Source organism: Amblyomma americanum, chromosome 6 (assembly GCF_052857255.1).
Source record: "Amblyomma americanum isolate KBUSLIRL-KWMA chromosome 6, ASM5285725v1, whole genome shotgun sequence".
In the NCBI taxonomy this organism is placed as follows: domain Eukaryota; kingdom Metazoa; phylum Arthropoda; class Arachnida; order Ixodida; family Ixodidae; genus Amblyomma; species Amblyomma americanum.
This window is the reverse complement of record NC_135502.1, coordinates 20,515,903-20,533,812: the sequence shown is the minus strand read 5'-3', so window position 1 is coordinate 20,533,812 and position 17,910 is coordinate 20,515,903. Positions and strand designations below refer to the sequence as shown.

Genomic DNA, 17,910 nt, shown 5'->3' with positions numbered 1-17,910 from the left:
CCTGATGATCTCGTCGGCGGCTCGTATCGTGTCATCGAGGCGCGTTTTTGAAGCGGCGTATTTGTAGCAGCTCCGGTATACTGCCCTGGCATGCCTTACCTGCGTGAAGGGCAAACGAAGCGGCAATTTATTTATTCGTCAATGCTGTAAAAAAATTTCGATGTTCATCAGGGTGTGAACATGTATACATGCACTTCAATACGTGGTACACACTATAGAGGAATAAATGCTATTAGGCAAGTATCAAAGTAGGGGAGAGGCAACGCATCCCCCCCCCCCCCCCCTGGCCCGGTGCATGTATCGCCCAGAACACCCCCTCCTCCACTCGCTGCGAAAAGTTACCTTGGGACCCACCGGTCAGAAGTATGCGCGTTATGCACATGCCTACTATATTCAGCTAGTTGAAGCTGGATGTGCATACTCATAGCAACGAGCAAGAAAACGTCATATGACGAATATGTTAACATTATTCTGCATAAAAAAAAGCCTCAAATTTTTCTGAACCAACGCACTACACAAACGCGGCCAACTGCTTCCATTTTTCTAATGCCACCGGACTGTAGCAAAACCTCTACGGCCGAATGACCAAGTAATTCGTCGTTTTCTTCTCTTTTTTTTACTGCAACTACCACTGTATCTTCTGAGGGCCACAGGTTTAAACAACCCTGGAAGCGTCCGCTGTGAGCACTGCCCACGGCGTAGATTCAAGCTCGGTTTTCACTGAACTGCGATTGCCTTCGGAACATGCCGTGCGACCACTGTACCGCGCTCCTTCAATGCGACTTTTTTGAATTTCACGGTCCTCTTGTAACATGGTATAAAATGTTTATGGAGGAAAGTCCGGAATTGAACTAACTCTATAGAAGTTATTATACGAGGAAGAATCGATTCAAATGTCCTTCACAAAAGCTAATAGATGGAGTCAAACAGCACAACATTTTGGTCATGCGTACGCAGACAAGGAGAAAAACATTGTTTCAGAACCAAGAGGAGGAGCATATTTTATGACTCGCGATGAATAATACAGTAGAATTATGCATATTTTGTTCCTGTGGGTTGCGTGTAGTATGCCAAGGGCGCTTAGCGCAGCAGCAAACCCAATACTTTACTGTAAACTGCTGCCGCAGGTGCTCCACCAAAACGATGCATCATGGGTCCTCACCTGAGCAGAAGCGGCAACGCTGTTCGCAACAAGAAGGCTGCTGTTGAGGCGCGCTGTAGCTTCCTCGATCATGTCTTGCAGGAAGGAGGTCTTTCTGTAGCTCCACGAGCTGCACACGCGTTCGTAGAAGTCCTCGCATGCGTCGTACCTGCATGGTCAATCAGCGGAGAAAAAAAGTTAAAAGAGAATATATGCATTCAAGTGGGAGGGGCGGCGCAATGTACCTCAAGGGAACTACAACGCGGCGGGGAACGGCAAACAGCCAGGTAGGTATACGAGATTGGGAAATCTGCGGGGATAGAGTGGCCGCAAGTGGAGAGGGACGGGCTTATTGGGGACCAATGGGAAAATGCCTTGGTACAGGCACGTAACCATGAACCCCCCCCCCCCCCCCCCTAAGTCAAACTCAAAGCACCCCCCGTTCTCGGTCTATCGTGGTCCCGCAGTCGACGTAACCATGCAATGACCTTGGTTCAGTGCTCATTGCTGTTGGTGGAGTGCTAGGGTCTTCAAGACTAGACCCCGTTTGGCCCTTTTTAGGCTCGCAGACCAAGCTCCCTCGCTCTAGATTACACAAGCTTATCCAGGCACAAAACCCGGGCCTCCTAGTGTACTGGTCCGGAACACCTTTCGCATCTTGCATTTGGCAGCACGTTCATCTTCCATACAATGATACAGTGCCAGCGGCAGCATGCCTCGCGCCCGCACGCCGGCGAACCATGCTGCTCTGGTGAAAAATTGTGCGTATGTGTTTTATCATCCTATGACTCGCCGATATTCAATTGCGCCTGTGCAAGAAAATGAAGGTTTCTTGAGCTAGATTAAAATACCCTATTCCCCGAGTGCCACTGAGAACCAAACAGCTCTTTCCTTTGCGTATGTAGTGATGCAAACACCCCGTTCCTGGCGCGTTCTTCAATACAGGTTAAACGTTCGATTGATGAATAATCTCTGCCCTCTCTGCTATAATAAGAAGTCTAAAGTTTCCCAGCAGACACCGAGGTACTTTTCCACCGGCGCTGCTGCTTTTTTTGTTATTGTGTTTCCCGCTCTGCTTCACCGGGAATATACCCCGAGCACTGGCCTTCATTAGTGTTATACCTGTCGGCAGCTAATGAGTCGGTGCTCACTACCCCGTAAGGACTAGACACGACCTCAAATAAGCAAGCAATTACTCATTATCGACCAGTTAACATAGCAGTGCGACTACAAGAATGTTGCGCAGCTTGCTCAAAATCTCTTCACTTTAAGGAAATTTTGTGAGACAGACACTGCGCCATTTCCTTTCGCCCAAAACCAATTTTCAGTTTAAGAAAAATTTGCTTTCGCCGCGGGCACTACCCGGCAGCGACAGCTTGGCCAGAGCATTTTCTCTGGGAGGCTTTGGGCCGAACGGCGAAAGGCTGGACTAGGTAAAAATCAGTTTTAATACATTGGGAGCATGGCTATGGTGTAGAGTGAGATCACCCCAGCCACGGGGCTTTCGTGTTTGGGCCACGTTCAAAGTTTAGCGGCCGTGCTAGCTTCATGAAGATGTGGGTGCTAAAGCGGCAGGGAACACAGGAGGTACCATGTTGGGATACCTTCCACCTCTACCGTCAAAACTAACTAGGAGGACTAACAGCTAGATGGCCGGCTGAGACCCGGTGTCTTAACGACATAAAGGAGGAACAATGATAGTTCCATGTATTCCGGGGAATTCCCCTCAGTGGAAAAAATTAAATTAAAAGAGCGATTGCTGTTGAGAACCAAAATACTGATTTCTACTTTGCAGAGCTACTGGCCTGGACAGGTGGTGGTGCCAGGTTCCAGATCCCTACCAGGAGAAATCTTTTTGATGCAAAGATTGTGAAAAAGCCGCGCAGCTTTTGGATCAGTTTAGGGGAAAAGACCAACGCCATATACAGTAATAGGGCATGCAAGGTTCTACATGCCGCTTTCGTGAAAAGCATGCGCATATGCGCATATGCGCTTGTATCCTATTAGAGAAGTTGCAAAAGGATTTAGTGTTACAGAGAACCGATTTTTTTCGTATGTTGTGTCGGATACGACCTGCTGCTGCATTTTCACCTCTCTTTGTCCGAACATTTTTGTCCGTTCGTCGTTTTTCATCTGTGCACACCACGTGAAAATTCACATGCAGAAAGGAGTATGTTTGAGGGGGATTCGAACCCACGCCTTTTAAGTGCCAGTATGGCAAGTGGCAACGTGGCATCCTGAGGCCGCTGGCGCCGACGCGAGCGAACAGCGCTGTATACTACTACTTTCACCTGGTATGCAGTTCGTAGGAGCTTATGCCAAGGGGCACCTGCCCATGGAATAGGTAGCTTGCAATTAGTGCGATGAACAACAGCGTTGCTAAAAACTGCGCTCAATTCTTGGGCAGCAAAGCGCAAGGAGGAAAGTATAAATTTATATAAAAGACACCGTACAAGAGAGAAATTTTATCTGTTTATGAATGAATAATGTGTCAGGATATAGGCTTGTTCCAATGCTAGCATCCTCGTTCCTTGCATTCACCAGGCGGCTTCGCCTGGAGCGCGTGACACTATTAGAAAGTAAATGAAAAGAAATGCTTACGCCGAGACATGGATAACAAGGGAAGATTCTAAGAAAACATGTCATACACTTACGTCATCGCTGCTGCCACGTGATTACTTACAAGTGACCTTACGAAAAGAATGCATAAACGTTTCTTTAGGGACAGCCTCCCTTGTGTTGGTCTTCTGTATGCATCAGATTAAAAGACTGAACAGCACGCATGCATTCCTGCAGTGTGGTAGTGAAAGCGTAGGCGGATTTGACCACAATTTTTTTTTCTGGCACGATATATGGTATAGGTACGGTATGGTATGGTATGGTATGGTATGGTATGGCATGGCATGGCATGGCATGGCATGGCATGGCATGGCATGGAATGATATGGTATGGTATGGTATGGTATGGTATGGCATGGTATGGAATTTTATGGTATGGTATGGTATGGTATGCATGGCGTAGAACGGTATGGTATGGTATGGTGCGATATGGTATGGTATAGTATGGTATGCATGGCATGGCACGTTACGGTATGTTAATGTATGGTACGGCAAGGCACAGTACGGTATGGTATGGTATAGCAAGGCATGGTATAACACGTGCAGTTCAGCGTCGCGTCCCGAATCTGGACTTATGAAGATGACGTAATAATAATAATAATTAATATAATTGGCTTTTGGGGAAAGGAAATGGCGCAGTATCTGTCTCATATATCGTTGGACACCTGAACCGCGCCGTAAGGGAAGGGATAAAGGAGGGAGTGAAAGGAGAAAGGAAGAGAGAGGTGACGTAGTGGACGGGCTCTGGAATAATTTCGACCCCCTGGGAATCATTAACGTGCACTGACATCGCACAGCACACGGGCGCCTTAGCGTTTTGCCTCCATTAAATGCAGCCGCTGCGGTCGGGTTCGAACGCGGGGACTCCGGATCAGTAGCCGAGCGCCCTAACCAGTGAGCCACCGCGGCGGGTTGAAGATGACGCAGTGAATTAAATAAATGGATGATATTATATTAAAGCTTGAGCTTTTGATTAAATAATTTCGAGCACATGGCTCCTAGAAATACGGTAGTTTCTCGTCGTAAGTGATAAAATTCCAGAACAGCATATCCGTTTTGTGGAACCGTGATAATGAGCCCCTCAATGACTCTCGGCCACGGACTTATACGGCCGCTGGCGCTTAGTCAGTGCTTCCTCATCACTCTAACGGCAGTTAACGTAGTCGTACAGAATCTGATGAACACTTTATGTGATTCGATGGCAAAGCTTTGGCGCTGAAGCCATTGTTGACTTCAGAGCACTGCTGCCAATAGTGCCCGAAAGGCGTGGCGTACTTGATGTTGATGAGTCCGTTGAGGTAGCGCTTGGCACTGAGGCACTCGTCGGTGCAGGCGGAGGTGATGGGGTCCTTCTTGCGCACGAACAGCGCGTACAGGAGGCCTGCGAACACGAGCACCAACACAAACAGCAGCGTGCCGACGGCGATGTCTGCAGCGCCCTGATGCTTGGCGTTCAGCTCGCTTTGAGAGCCCAACCTCAAGGGAGGACTTCCTGCGAAGAGATTACCAGAAAATTTGCACGTCTTGCTCGGCAGCGTGAGGTATCCTTTCATACATTTGCTGCATTTTTGTATCGGCATTTTCCCCCCTTTGTTTCAATTAAGCCTTTTGTTCTTCGCCCGTCTTCATCGATTTTTCTGTTAGCCTATTTTTATTACGTCGGGATGATCTGGTGGTACCAAACGTTTTCTTTAGTCTGCTAGAACCCTGTCTGTGCATCTTGCCATTCAGAGTAGTGGTCTCAACAACGGATAATCTTATTCGCTGCTGACACTGCCCACACGCCACTTTTATATGTTCGCAGCCAAATCGGTTACACTTGGCTACCATCCGAGCCCGACTGCAATCGACAGAAAAAGTGCGCATGAAATGGCAGTGGAGTGAATAATGAAGCCCTGTAGCTTAATCACCATTTTTTCCGGCAAAGCAAAACGCCAAGCTTGGCATCAGTAGGGCAGATTAGGGCGGTTTTAGCCTTCATAAAAAAAAAATTTCCCGAACAAGAGCACGGAAATAAATGAAAATATTAAATTTCTGTTGTTTCCCTCACCTCTAATTACCTCCTCGTTTTTTCCTCGATTTGTACCCCCAGGATCGACGCTCAGACAACCGAGCCCGCGTCTGGTGATCATTACCTGAGTGCAGTGCTCTCCGCTTTCATCACTATCCTGAACGGTGGCGCTGGCATAAGCGCACACGAGTGCCGCCATTAATAACACATGGCTGCTGCTCCAACAACAGAATATAAGAAGCCGCCTCTGATCATCCAGAATGGCTTCGCTTTGGTTTTTCTTGCGAGTGGGTTACAGGACGCCTAGGATAGAGTGGTTTGGCTGGGACTTTTACACATGCTCTTCCGGCTTGATAGGGTTAGCTAGAGCCGCGCAGGGGCTAGTTCCAGGCCACAATCGACAAGTTCCACCTAACTATATAGCCTCATGAAATGGAGTTATATTGCAACGTGTTGAGTGAAGAGCACCACGATGGCCTTTATGAAAAAGTTAAATGCATGCTTTTGGCTCTAAAAGATGCATAAAAGATGCACCCGGATATTCGTCAGGTGCGCCAAACAAACGAAGTGAGGAACGTCTGGCTGTTTAGTGTAGACAGATGTCACATTACCTACAAACGGTGTTCTGTTTGAAAAAGTGTGTGTCGTTACCCCACCTGCATCTGCAGCATTCATGCCTGGTAACCTTCCACACCTCCTGACGAACCTGCTTCAAACTGCACGCGGCAGTCTACAGAACTTTCACCCCTTTGTCCAGTGCTCTTAATATATTCGCTCATGGTTTTTTGAAAGTTAGTAACGCACTGGCGTAAGTTTTTTTCTCCACCATGCGTCATGTACAGTTATGCAGTGTTTGTGGTGAAAACTGCAACGATGCTTTAGCCATTAAGGCTTTTAAGAGAGGTTATTTAAGGCTGCTTATATTCTGTATTCTTAATTTGTGCCTCTTTTTTGGCGCAATACCTCCACACCCCATGCTGTTCTTGTTTTTCCATTTTACTTGGGCGATACTCTGTCCATACAGGCATGATTTTTAAGGAGTAAACCAGGAATGATCTGATACTGCGAGGGGATGAAATGTCCTGCCGACCTCGTTTTGGACTGATCTCCAGCATGCACAGCGCTTGGCATCTGCATCGTCGAGCCTAACATTGCACGGTCAGGTTAAAATGCTGATGTATTTTCACAGGTGTCCATGCAGTGACCGATTTCATGCAGTCTTTTCGCCTAGCTCGCTGTGCTTCTTAGAAACCATAGTTATGACAAGGCGTGACTTACGACTTCTTTTTCTGAACAGCTTCGATGCGGTGAAATCTATCGCCTTCTTTGCCTTGGCAGCCTCGCGCGTTGATTGGACGATAATTGCGGGTCCTCGGCTAAGCGTGGACAGTGCTCTCCTTGAGCGGCTGGAAGTGCGCCCCATGTCTTCCCTCTCGCGGTCCTTAGGCGTGTCCGGTGCGGTGGCCTCGAGATCCCTGCCCCTAGAAGACCTGCCAGATAACTTCCCGCTCGCTTCCTTGACACCACCTGGCCTCTCCGAATTGTTCACGACGCTTGTCTCGGCTGTTTCGGCGCTCCGGCGGCCGACTCCGCGTTGTGCTTCCGGATCGTCCACAGGCTCCGTTAGTTCTTCGCTTTGCTTTGGAAGGGCGGCGTGTCCGAGGCTGAGCTGGCGGCGTTCTTCACTGAGGCTTCCACTACATAGCGGGTTCGGATAGGCGTTCCTCAACGCGGATGTTTCGGATCTCGTCGTTGTTGGTTTTGTCCAAGCAGATGGCGTCGAAGACCAGGAAGAACTGCGCTCGCCCGTTGAGGTATTTGCCGCCTTCTGATTAGGCTTGCGGGTCTTCTTCTGCATTGACACATCGGAGAATTCGAGCGTTGCACCAAGACCGCGCTTGCCCGGTGGTTTTCTCGGCGCGTCTAAATGAAGCTTCGGAGCGTGGACGCGTACCAGTTCCTCGCAGCTTCCAAGTGCCTGAAGACCACGTACCAGCTGCCTGGACGCCTTGGTTTTGCAGGGCTGGTGGACACGTCGGACCTTGCGAGCGTCTTCCATCATGGGATCTTCTTCTTCTTCGTCTTTCACGACTAGCATGGCAGTAAGTTGAGTTGAGTGGACCGTGTTATACTCTGAGTGAATGTGTGCGTGGATGGTGGCACTGCAATGACTATGTTCTAATTTGACTGAATACGTGCATAGATGGTGACTTCTGGAGGGGACTTCGTTCTGATGTGAGTGAATGTGTGCATAGATGGTGGCTGCGAGAGTGGAATATGTACTATTATAAGTGACTGGGCGCATAGCGGGGCAGATCCCACAGGTTTTAGGTCGCTATTAGTATATAAGTGGCGCTACGGTGGAGCGATTGCCGGCAGACTAAGCAAGGCTAATCCCACATGTAGCAATGCTGTATTACAGCAGCTCAACTCAACTCAACTAGCATGGCAGTAAGTAGTCTGGCCAATGGAGCAAACTCACTTTCGCTGGTAAACAAGACACGTGACTGTCACAGTGTAATTGTGATTTTAGCACACCCCGCTACGATCAAAATAGTTTGTGCCCAACATGACTATAGTGCTGGGATGAACTCAATTAGGGTACATGAGAAGAGTAAGATTATGAGGCTAACTTAGCCTACGATCTCCGCGCTCTGGTATGCGGTGTACGCTATTGTGGCCGTGTAAAAATGCACGCATTTAAATATATGGGCGCTCCTGTTTAAAGAAGGTTAGCTTGTATACCTGTGGTGTTATCCAGATGAGGTTGGCCCCAACAAAAGTCCACGCCTTCTATCGAGTCTACCTTTTTTTTTAATTTTTGCCGTGGTTACCACGCATGGTTTTGTCCGAGGGACTTTTTGGCACCCATTCCAAGAGTCTCTCCCCTAGGCAAGCCGGACAGAGGTGAAGTAGAATCAATTGAGAAACACCTTGGTTTTCCTTGTGGTGCCTGAATTCATTCCTAGTGTCACGGACTCGAAGACGACAAAGTGGGCAGTGGCGTGGCGCGGCGCGGAGCACTCGCGCTAGGCCCACCGCCATTAAATCATCGCATCGCCATCTGTTATGCAGCCCTGTCTTCACCTGCTTGCCGTCACGTAACATTAGTACCTCCGGCAGTTGACGTGAATTATTTGACAGTAAAACAACTGATGCATTTTACACCGAAGGAGGCATATCTTCGGTCCTACGTAAAATGGCGTCCAGTAGAGTCACGAACGCAGAGCTCGATTTGCACGCACTCGGAGAAGCAAATGCTGCTGGCAGAGTGAGCCGTCACTATCTATATTAATGATCTATATTAATTTTGCGCATGGCTAAACAGTACATTACATACCAATAAGAATAAAAACACACAATGTATCAAAATAAGAAAGCTTTAATTCACCCCGGTCAAAAATGCCATGTTTGCGAACATTACCGTAGTACTCAGACTACTTGTTGAAGTAATTTAAAACAAGTATATGTCGTAACAACAACAGACAAAGAAAACGATAATAGCAATATGTAGAATGGTGGGGCAGCATGATTCCAATAAGTTACAGATATTTTCCAAGAGCCATTTCGAAAGCCTGTATAGCAGAACACCCAGCGATATCTTTTGGTAAGGCATTCCACTCATCTATGCCTCGAACCAAAAATGTGTCTTTGAAAGATTCTGTTTTAAGATTCAGTGATGTTATGGGCTTCAAATGTTTTATTCTGGTGGTAGCATGGTTCTGAAATCTAATGTATTGTTATAAATCGACCTTACGCTTACCGTTCAGAACATGAAAAAAAAAAAACAAATGGAGCCTATTAAGTTGCATTTTCCGTTTCAACGTCACGAATCCAGCTCTACTCCTGAGTTCACTCATTGATTGCGTTCTTGCGCATGAGTTTAAAATAAACCTCAGGGCGTTATTTTGTACCCGCTGGCATTTCAGTTTGTTTCGTTGAGTGTGCGGCTCCCAAATAAGACTTCGTAAGTCACCATTGGAAGTACAATAATTTTGTAAGCCATTATTTTTACTTGTGAGGCGCTGGTCTCACAGCCACTGTGAGCGTATGCTAAGACAACATGGCAGCATTATCACCCACCTGGTGCTTACCTGTGTTCCCATTGTTTGTGTACGGAAGCTGAGATAAGTGGCATAGTTAGTGAATTTAACCGCCACTCTCCGATCCACTAAGATCATCCTGTTCTGATTACCTCCACATTTCTTGAACTATAAATATACTAAGTGAAAAGGACCTATGCAAGCATCTCCTTTCGAGGGACAACGTATGCGCAGCCAACACTTCCCTCCAAGTTCTGCTGGAACAACGCCCCATGAAATCGCCTATGGCCAGCTGCCAAAATTGACTAGAACATGGTGCGACTCAGTGAAGACTCTTCTTAACGTCGCTTACTCTTTGATTCGGCAAACAGCTTTCCTCAGCGCCAGCAAGAGACTCTCAATCAAAAGAGCTTTACGTGCATACAAGACACAGAAGCACTACTTAGAGCTCCCAAGTCGGAGATGAGATTTGGTTACTAAAAGGAACTTCTTGGAATTCGGGGCATGGTACGTCACCGCTGAGAGCACTTTGCGTATGTCCATCGCGGCTTTTTAAGGAGGCTCAGACGGACGTAGACAAGAAGCATTGCTGTGCACGTGTCGAGCCCGGATAGAAGGGTCCGCCGCCCAGTCTGAGGACATGGTGATAGGCTCTCCAGGTCCGTCTGAGTGTGGCGGAGTGCTGCAGCTGAAGAGGTGAAGGCGGCGAAAATAAAAACGGAACAAGTATACGTTAATGGCTCATCCATTCCGACACGCTGACTACACCAAAGGCACAGGTAACTCGGCGCACTCCTATAACGCTCGCACGTCCATTTCTACCCAGACAGCGCAGGGCGTCTGCTTGCTAAACCAAGAGCAAGTATGTTTGCTTCATAAGTCCAATGCTGGACTTTTCGCAGAAAAGCTCGAAGAAGTCGGGTTCCCACGAATCGATTATTTTAGTAAGGTCTGCTGCCTTTTGATGGACGACCTACTCTCGTGGCCCTCTTGGCTCGTGGCAGCAACGCAATAGAGAGTAGACGCGCAGTCCATCTCAGCCTTTCGTCAGTGGGCAATCCGTATCCGAGCGATAGGGTCCTTGTGTGGCAAGCTCGTGCTTGTTGGCGGCGCCATTGACAGGCGAGAAGCTGTAAGTTGGTTTTGTTATCTTCTGCCTCTGTTTCTAAGCCAAATTTAGGAGCTTGACGGACATCCGAATTATGCTAACTAGTAAAGTTAACTAAATTCTAATAGTTAACTTTCTAGCTATTACAGTTTTTAGAATATCGAAAACGCGATTACCCTCGCTGCTGTGGTTCGACAAAATTTGGCTATTTCGACTAGTTACGTGCACTGGAGCGATTGCTTCGCCTGCATGCTTCTCGAAAGCGCACGTATTTCGGCACGATGTAGCCAGAGCAGAAGTTGGGCGGGACACGCCGGTCTAAGCCGGATGCCGTTCACCGGTGTAATCTCTCCGGTACCGGAAGAGGGCGCGCGGCGACGACACCGTCCGTGAAAGTTTCGAACAGGTGCTTCATTTAGGGCGGAAAAGTCTGTCGTCGTCTCAAGGCTGCACGGACCGGCACGCCGTGTAACAAGAAATCAACAGCGCAATAGTGCTGCCATATGAAATTAAAAATTAAATTCCAGTGCTCACGTAGAAGGGAAATCGGTGCCAACGATGCTTCCAGCAAAGCGTGCTCGTTCGCAGCAGCAGGAACTGTGAGCACATTTGTGCCGAGGCCCAACGCCAGCGCCGTTCGAAGCGAACAGATAGACAATGGGTACTGTACATCGCGGACCGGCGTCAAAGAATTTCTCCTCCATCATTTCGCTCTTGTATGATTCGAAGACTTGCCACTTGCCACCACCGCAGTGACTGAAAGAATGGCTAATTTATTAACTATTTCATTCTTATTATGTTTCATTTCATTTGTTTCATTCAGAAAACGTTTCAGAAAAATACGTTAATTCATTTAACCTGACAGTTCTATCATGGCCATTGAAAAAACACGAATTGACCGCAGCGGTGGCCAAGTGGTGGAGCATCCGCCTCGCATGCGGGAGGTGCAGGGTTCGATCCCCAGTGCCGCCGGGTACACACCGGTGATACAATGGGTACAAGCTTTTCCCTGGTCTGGTGCTTGGCTTCTCTAGGGTGAAATGCTTGGGAAATGGGTCTTGAGAACTCGAGAATACATTGTGCCACGGCGCCCTTTCGCCGTAGATGCCCTTGCGCCATAAAAATTCATCATCATCAAAAGACACGAATTCAGGAAGCCAGGGCAGGAACGAAATTCAACCTTTATTGAAACACACCTCTGATTATATAGCTATTACGGCGGCCTACGTGGTGACCAAGTGTCTGAACTGATAGCAGATATCACATTATTCCCTTCTTACTGAAAAAAAATTTAAATTTTCTATTCGCCCCTCTTCCTGATGTGTGCCAGCGTATCCCTCGGGAGGCTTTCGCACACGGGTGCTTCGTCGCAGTTATGCCTCTGCAGACTGGTTGCCAGTAGTGTCAGGCGCCTCACCTGCCATGGGGTAAGACACGGTCTTGTTAAGCTTTTCCCCTTCCTGCGACTGTTGGTGGGTCTTGAGGCGGTCTTGCCGGTAGCGCCTGGGGTTTTGCTCGTTCTTGAACCCTTGGATCCGGTTAGGTTGCCCACGTGGGTTCGAATCCCATGCTCGTCACCAGTTGTTCTATTGTGACCGGGGAAAACGCGAACGCAGGACCCCCGGGTAACAACGAAAGTGAACCTCTATTCAAGGACATCTCTGCTTATAAACCAGGGCGGTCTTGCGTCGTGATCGCGTGCCTCAGCTGGTGCAGATATCACAGTTGTCGCACTCCGGGACACGGAGTCCCCTGAATGTGTGCCTACACAGCTTGGACTTTGCTGCCTAACTGTATACTAGACCAACGACGTGGAACCGGTATTGTATAGACGTGATTCTTGAAAATACCATGCACAGTGAGGTCCGCTTTTGAACTTTTCATTGTATTTTATCCACCATATAAGCACGCCTAACTGCACACAAAATATACAAACGGCGACGTATGTCTCGCAAAATGAGTTCTCATTGAATGTTAGATCTGACACATGGCATGCAGTGAACACGATCAAAGGACATTAGCCTGACGCCACCAGTATATTAGTTTGCTTGTTAGGCAATGAACTTTTCTTCTTGGGTTAGGGTAAAGCAGCTTCGTGCTGCACTTTATTTTTTCAGTGCTACTTCACAAGTTAACATAACGAGATAAGAAGTAGGTGGCTCCGAAGCAGGACACGTCTGAATACGTCCAAATAAAAAAAAATACAGTAACGTAAAAAATTTTCGACCATGCCTTTCCTGAAGTGTTTCGAAAGCGACAACACTACAGATGAGTTCGTACAGAGAGAAACTGCAGGCTATCGAAAAGAGGAAATACGCAGCCACTGTCTCCGAGTATGTTCTTTCGCTAAATGATACGTAGTACTTCGGACAGCGACGTGGGAAGCATGCACCTTGCGAGACGTGCGAGCCGCGTCTTCGCGCAGTTTCTTCCGGCACCGGACAGATGGCGCGTTTTCCTCGCCCGAGACGAGGCAAGTGGAAGGCGAGGCGATCGTGCGAGCCCGGGAACGCTGTCGTCCCGATTCGCGTAACGGGCCGAGGCGCGAAGGGAGGAGCAGATCAGCACTGGCCGTGCTCGGAGCCTCTCCTCAGACGCGCGATCGCCAGCGCGGGAGTGACGAAGGTGTCTGTCTACTTTTTGCCGGTCGTGTCGCCGCCGCTACGCCTGCGATGATAAGAGCGGCGGTAGCTACGTTTCGACGTTGCCGTCTGCCGTCGACGGCGGTGTTGGTGTTGAGTGTGCGCGTTATTCGCTCTGCTCGGTGTGTGTGTGTCTGCGTGTGGGAAAAGGAGGAGTGAGGTGCGCGGAATATACGCACACGCTGCCCGTAACGCGTGGTGCACTGTCGTGTTTAGTGTCCCCGGGATAACGAGAGACGTCGGACGCTGTCGCATCGATGGCCGACTCCTGACCCGAGCTGTTGTTGTCGAGGAGAGACAGGCGGCAGGTCGTCATCATGCGGAGCTCTACAGGTGGGTTCACTCTGCGGGAGATCTGGAACAGAGCATACTCCGGAAACTTTTCTTTTAAAAAAAATAGCGAGTTAACGACCAGGGATCAACTCCACCAGCCGAATGTGTGTAATTCGTCGCCGCGTTAACTTGTAAGCATGCACGTGCCTTCGGGGACACCTGACGACGGAGTTACTGAAATCATGGCCTGGAGATTCGAGGCTTCCGGTCATGACGAAGAATTTGGATGGTGTCCTGACAACTGACTTCATAACATATGTTTCGAGACAAAGTTATTGCATTAATGTGTTTGGTCGGGTGTTGTGGCCTCGTAATTAGCTGCTACGAAGCATTCAGAAAGCAAACGCTGCGTAGCTCGGAGACAGCGCGTGTGAAGTTTTACTTGCTTAGTAAGCAGAGAGCAAGTGGAAGTTAATTCCACAGACGTATTCGTCTCTTTATATCGCCGCCGCCAGCTCCGTCTCACAAGCTTCCCGTGAGATCTGGGCTGTCAGCATAGGCCCTGTTTCTTCTTGGGTCCGAAACAAAGTTCGCCACATCAGGTTACAAAGAACTGCTAAAACTCGCTTACTGAAGATCATTTTTCGCAGCATCCTAGGATTAAATAAGAATGCCTCTCTAACAAGTTTGCCGTGCAAAGACGCACGTGCTGCAACCAGCTTATTATAGAATACACCCATCAGGGACTCCAGAACTTATCTTTGAGGGGGGTGTCAGAACTTCGAGTTTGTCTTGTTGATTTTTTATTTATTCATTCATTCCATCTTTTATTTACATATTGAATTTTGTATTTTTGTTTATATTTGTTCAAAGCTCTTCAAAGCCTTGCTTGTTAATGCGTGTAAAAACTTGAAATGAAAAGGGTAGCTTTATAGAGATGTACAAACAAGGAGTGATCGGCTGCCTTGAAAAAGCTTTGAGCGTAGTGTGTTTTAATTCTGCTAATCATGCTCATGAACCGGGGTCAGACAATCAACGACTTCTATTGGGACATGATTAGTTGATGTTACTCGGAAGAAATGCTTTACGACTGACTGCGAAGCCAATCCAGCTCACCCCATTGTGTTTTACATTATTAACCTCTTAGAATTGTAGCGTTTGTCAGAAACCTTATCTGAGTGCCAGCAGTTAGAGACGGTGGGGGGGGGGGGGGGGGTTGCCATCTATGGGGAAATGTCCCCCCCCCCCCCCCCCCAACCGAAGTCGAACACCGAGAGGCACCCTGGCCTCTCTAGGTTAGCGGCACCTGCTTTGCTGGTATGTGCTGCAGCTGTGCAGTGTCTTAGAACATTTCGACCAGGATGAGGTCAAGGAAACTGTAAATAGAAGCAGTGCCGAAGGCGTGCCATCACGCAGTGGTCGACTTTGCTTTGGTTACTATTCTCATCATTCCATTTCTTTTGTTAAGTTCAGCCGTCGTAAAGCTGTAGATGTTAGCCCGTCAGCTAGCGCCCTTCAGCAATGCTTGATTTATCAGCACACTTCGCGGCCCTTGACTTATGATTGGTCTAGGACAGACACCATAGTGTGCGTACGAGCGGCAAGAGTATAAACGAGGCGCATAAAGCAATGCGTAAAACAAGGCATAAAAACAAAAGGGAAACAAGCGACCTGAGGTGGAATGGCTTCCAAAAGTAATCAACAGCTCTACTTGGCATGCACGTGTTCCGCCACAGAGTCCAAGGTCGCGGGAGCCGGTCCCGGCCACGGCGGATGAATTTCGTTGGAGACGATATGCGAAAGCGTCCCTGTGCTATGCGGTGTCATTGCAGATTATAAAAATACCAAGTCATCGCATGACGCATGCCTCATATCTCACGTGTAGCTTCGAGACGTTAAACCCCCACATGCCGATCCGCGTTCACTGGCGTGTTTACAGTGTTGGAACACGGCGACGGTTTTTACAACGCAACAGCACAAAGTTGAAACAGGCCACGAAGAGCGATCGTGTCGGAATCTGCGAAAGTAAACGTAAAGGCTGCAGCACACAGCGTCTGTCTGCACGTTTCTTTTTCCTTACATTGCGCGGTTGCACCGTTTCTCAACTGAAGCAGCGGCGTTTTTGGCGCCGCAAGAAATTCCTCTTATCTCCTTTCTTTTCGGTGCCAAACATTCGTTTCGATTCTACAACGCATCTTATAGTGCACTGTGCTGAGTGTGTTTGGGTGTCTGAAGCCAACAAGACCTACATAAATAAAATAAATATGGCCACGGCTTCGACGCGCATGTGTTTAGAACCCGCGATGGCGCGAATAGATTAGCTCCGTTGGCCACTGCACGAGGGCACTGTGCTATGCCGATCACCCCTCGTGTTTAACTGCCACTGTATCGCGCTGCTCATTGCGTGCCGTTCGTCTTCATCAACTCCTATCCGTGCGCAATGGATCCAGAACGCTATCGCAGAACCCTCATAAGATGCCTTATGAGGCACCAAAATTGTATAGCGCGCTACCACTAAGGTCGCCACTCACCTATTTCGCCAATCTTTGTATAAAGCCTGGCCACGAAAACATAGTCACGACGTGCTAGCGCACATACCACTGCACATAGCCACATAACAGGTAGCCGGTGCCTCCTGGGCATTGCAACAAACAACTCTGTAATATAATGATAACAGCAAAAATAATAATAATAAACAGCCGCCACGAGAGAGGGAACATCTAATACCGTTTCACTGCTGCAGATGCGCCCGCGAAAGAAAAATTGTGTTTCGACTTTCTTCCCTGCATGTGCGAAAAGCAAAAACTCGCCACCTAAACTGACGACGTAACAACGTATTCCTCGAAGTCTTCAGTAAATGTACGACAGAAGGCAACCAATAGCGATAAGGAGCGAAGCACTTCACAGAAAGTGCCCCTCTTTTCTTCAGCACAAAATAGTATCAAAGGTACAATGGTGAATTTGACGTCACGCATGACGCAAAGCTAAGGGCAGTCATGAGTGCAAAAATGATAGCACCGTTATCTGAAGTGTCCCGACTCACCTACTTTGATTCACGCTCTGCAGAGAACTCCCGTAAGAAGTGGCCATCGAGACGGCGCGTGCGAATGCTGAATGCACAGGCTAGCAGCGAAGGGTGTCTTGGACAGTGAGCCACTGATAAATGTAATCGGACATTAATGTTAGGCTCTTCTTGGCGCTTATCGGTTGCATCCTTTGCCTCATATTGTTGAAGAAACTAGATTGGTATTCTTCAACCGCCTGCCGTAATTCTCGACAGTCTGTGTCTGGTGAGGTTCCTAGAACGAGGGGAAAAAAGTTCGCGCGGTCCCAGCTCAATCAGTACTGGAATCACGGCACCAAACGAAACTCGTGAAATATTCATGGCACGCTAGTTTGGGTCTGGCGTTGCAGCTTCTCCTGATTTCGTTATCTGGAGTGCCACTGTGCACAACTGCTAAAGGGCGAATGATCAGCGATGTAGAAAGAAACTCCGCCTATTCTTGGAAACATCGAAACAGACGCTCACCGATTTGGTAATGCTTCGGTGTTGACTCGTGCATTATTTATTCGGACGTTTTCGGGATCGAAGGTGCGGATCGCATAAGAAAGTGAATATCTGGAAGGAAAGTTAAGCTGTGGGTGACCGAGCAGAGAGAAAAACACAAGTGTGAAAAACGAGAAAGCGATCAGTCAATACATGACACCATTGGCATAAGTGGTTTTCGTGCTTTCGTGTCTTTTAGAATGAGAAACTCCTGTATTGCGAGCAGTGGATTATCTTTCTTCTCTTCTTTTTTTTTTCAGAGTCGATACGTTTTCACGTCTAAACAATCTATCTTTCACGAAAATTACAGAGTTTGGTGCATTGGAAGTTACAGTGCAAACACGGAACGCTAAGAAACGGAAGGCATCCAAACGTGCCCCACATTCTTGTACCGCCCTTGATGTGCTATCGCCGTGCTCTGAACCTTTTGTGTTCTGTGAGGGCGCTGGAGTTCTCCGCACACTTCAACAACGCTGTTCGGCATTACCCTTTTATGTATATTAACCAAAATTCAATGACCGCATATT

General features: G+C 48.1%; 1 protein-coding gene across 1 annotated transcript in view; it reads left to right on the top strand.

Annotated features, from left to right (window-relative positions):
• The first annotated feature begins 13,448 nt into the window (after positions 1-13,448).
• The window catches only part of LOC144136429 (uncharacterized), a 123,249-nt gene continuing 118,787 nt past the window's right edge, over positions 13,449-17,910 (top strand). The window contains exon 1 of the mRNA XM_077668732.1: positions 13,449-13,896. Within this exon, the coding sequence (XP_077524858.1) occupies positions 13,881-13,896 (16 nt within the window). The 5' untranslated portion in view covers positions 13,449-13,880. The remainder of the gene's footprint in view (positions 13,897-17,910) is intronic.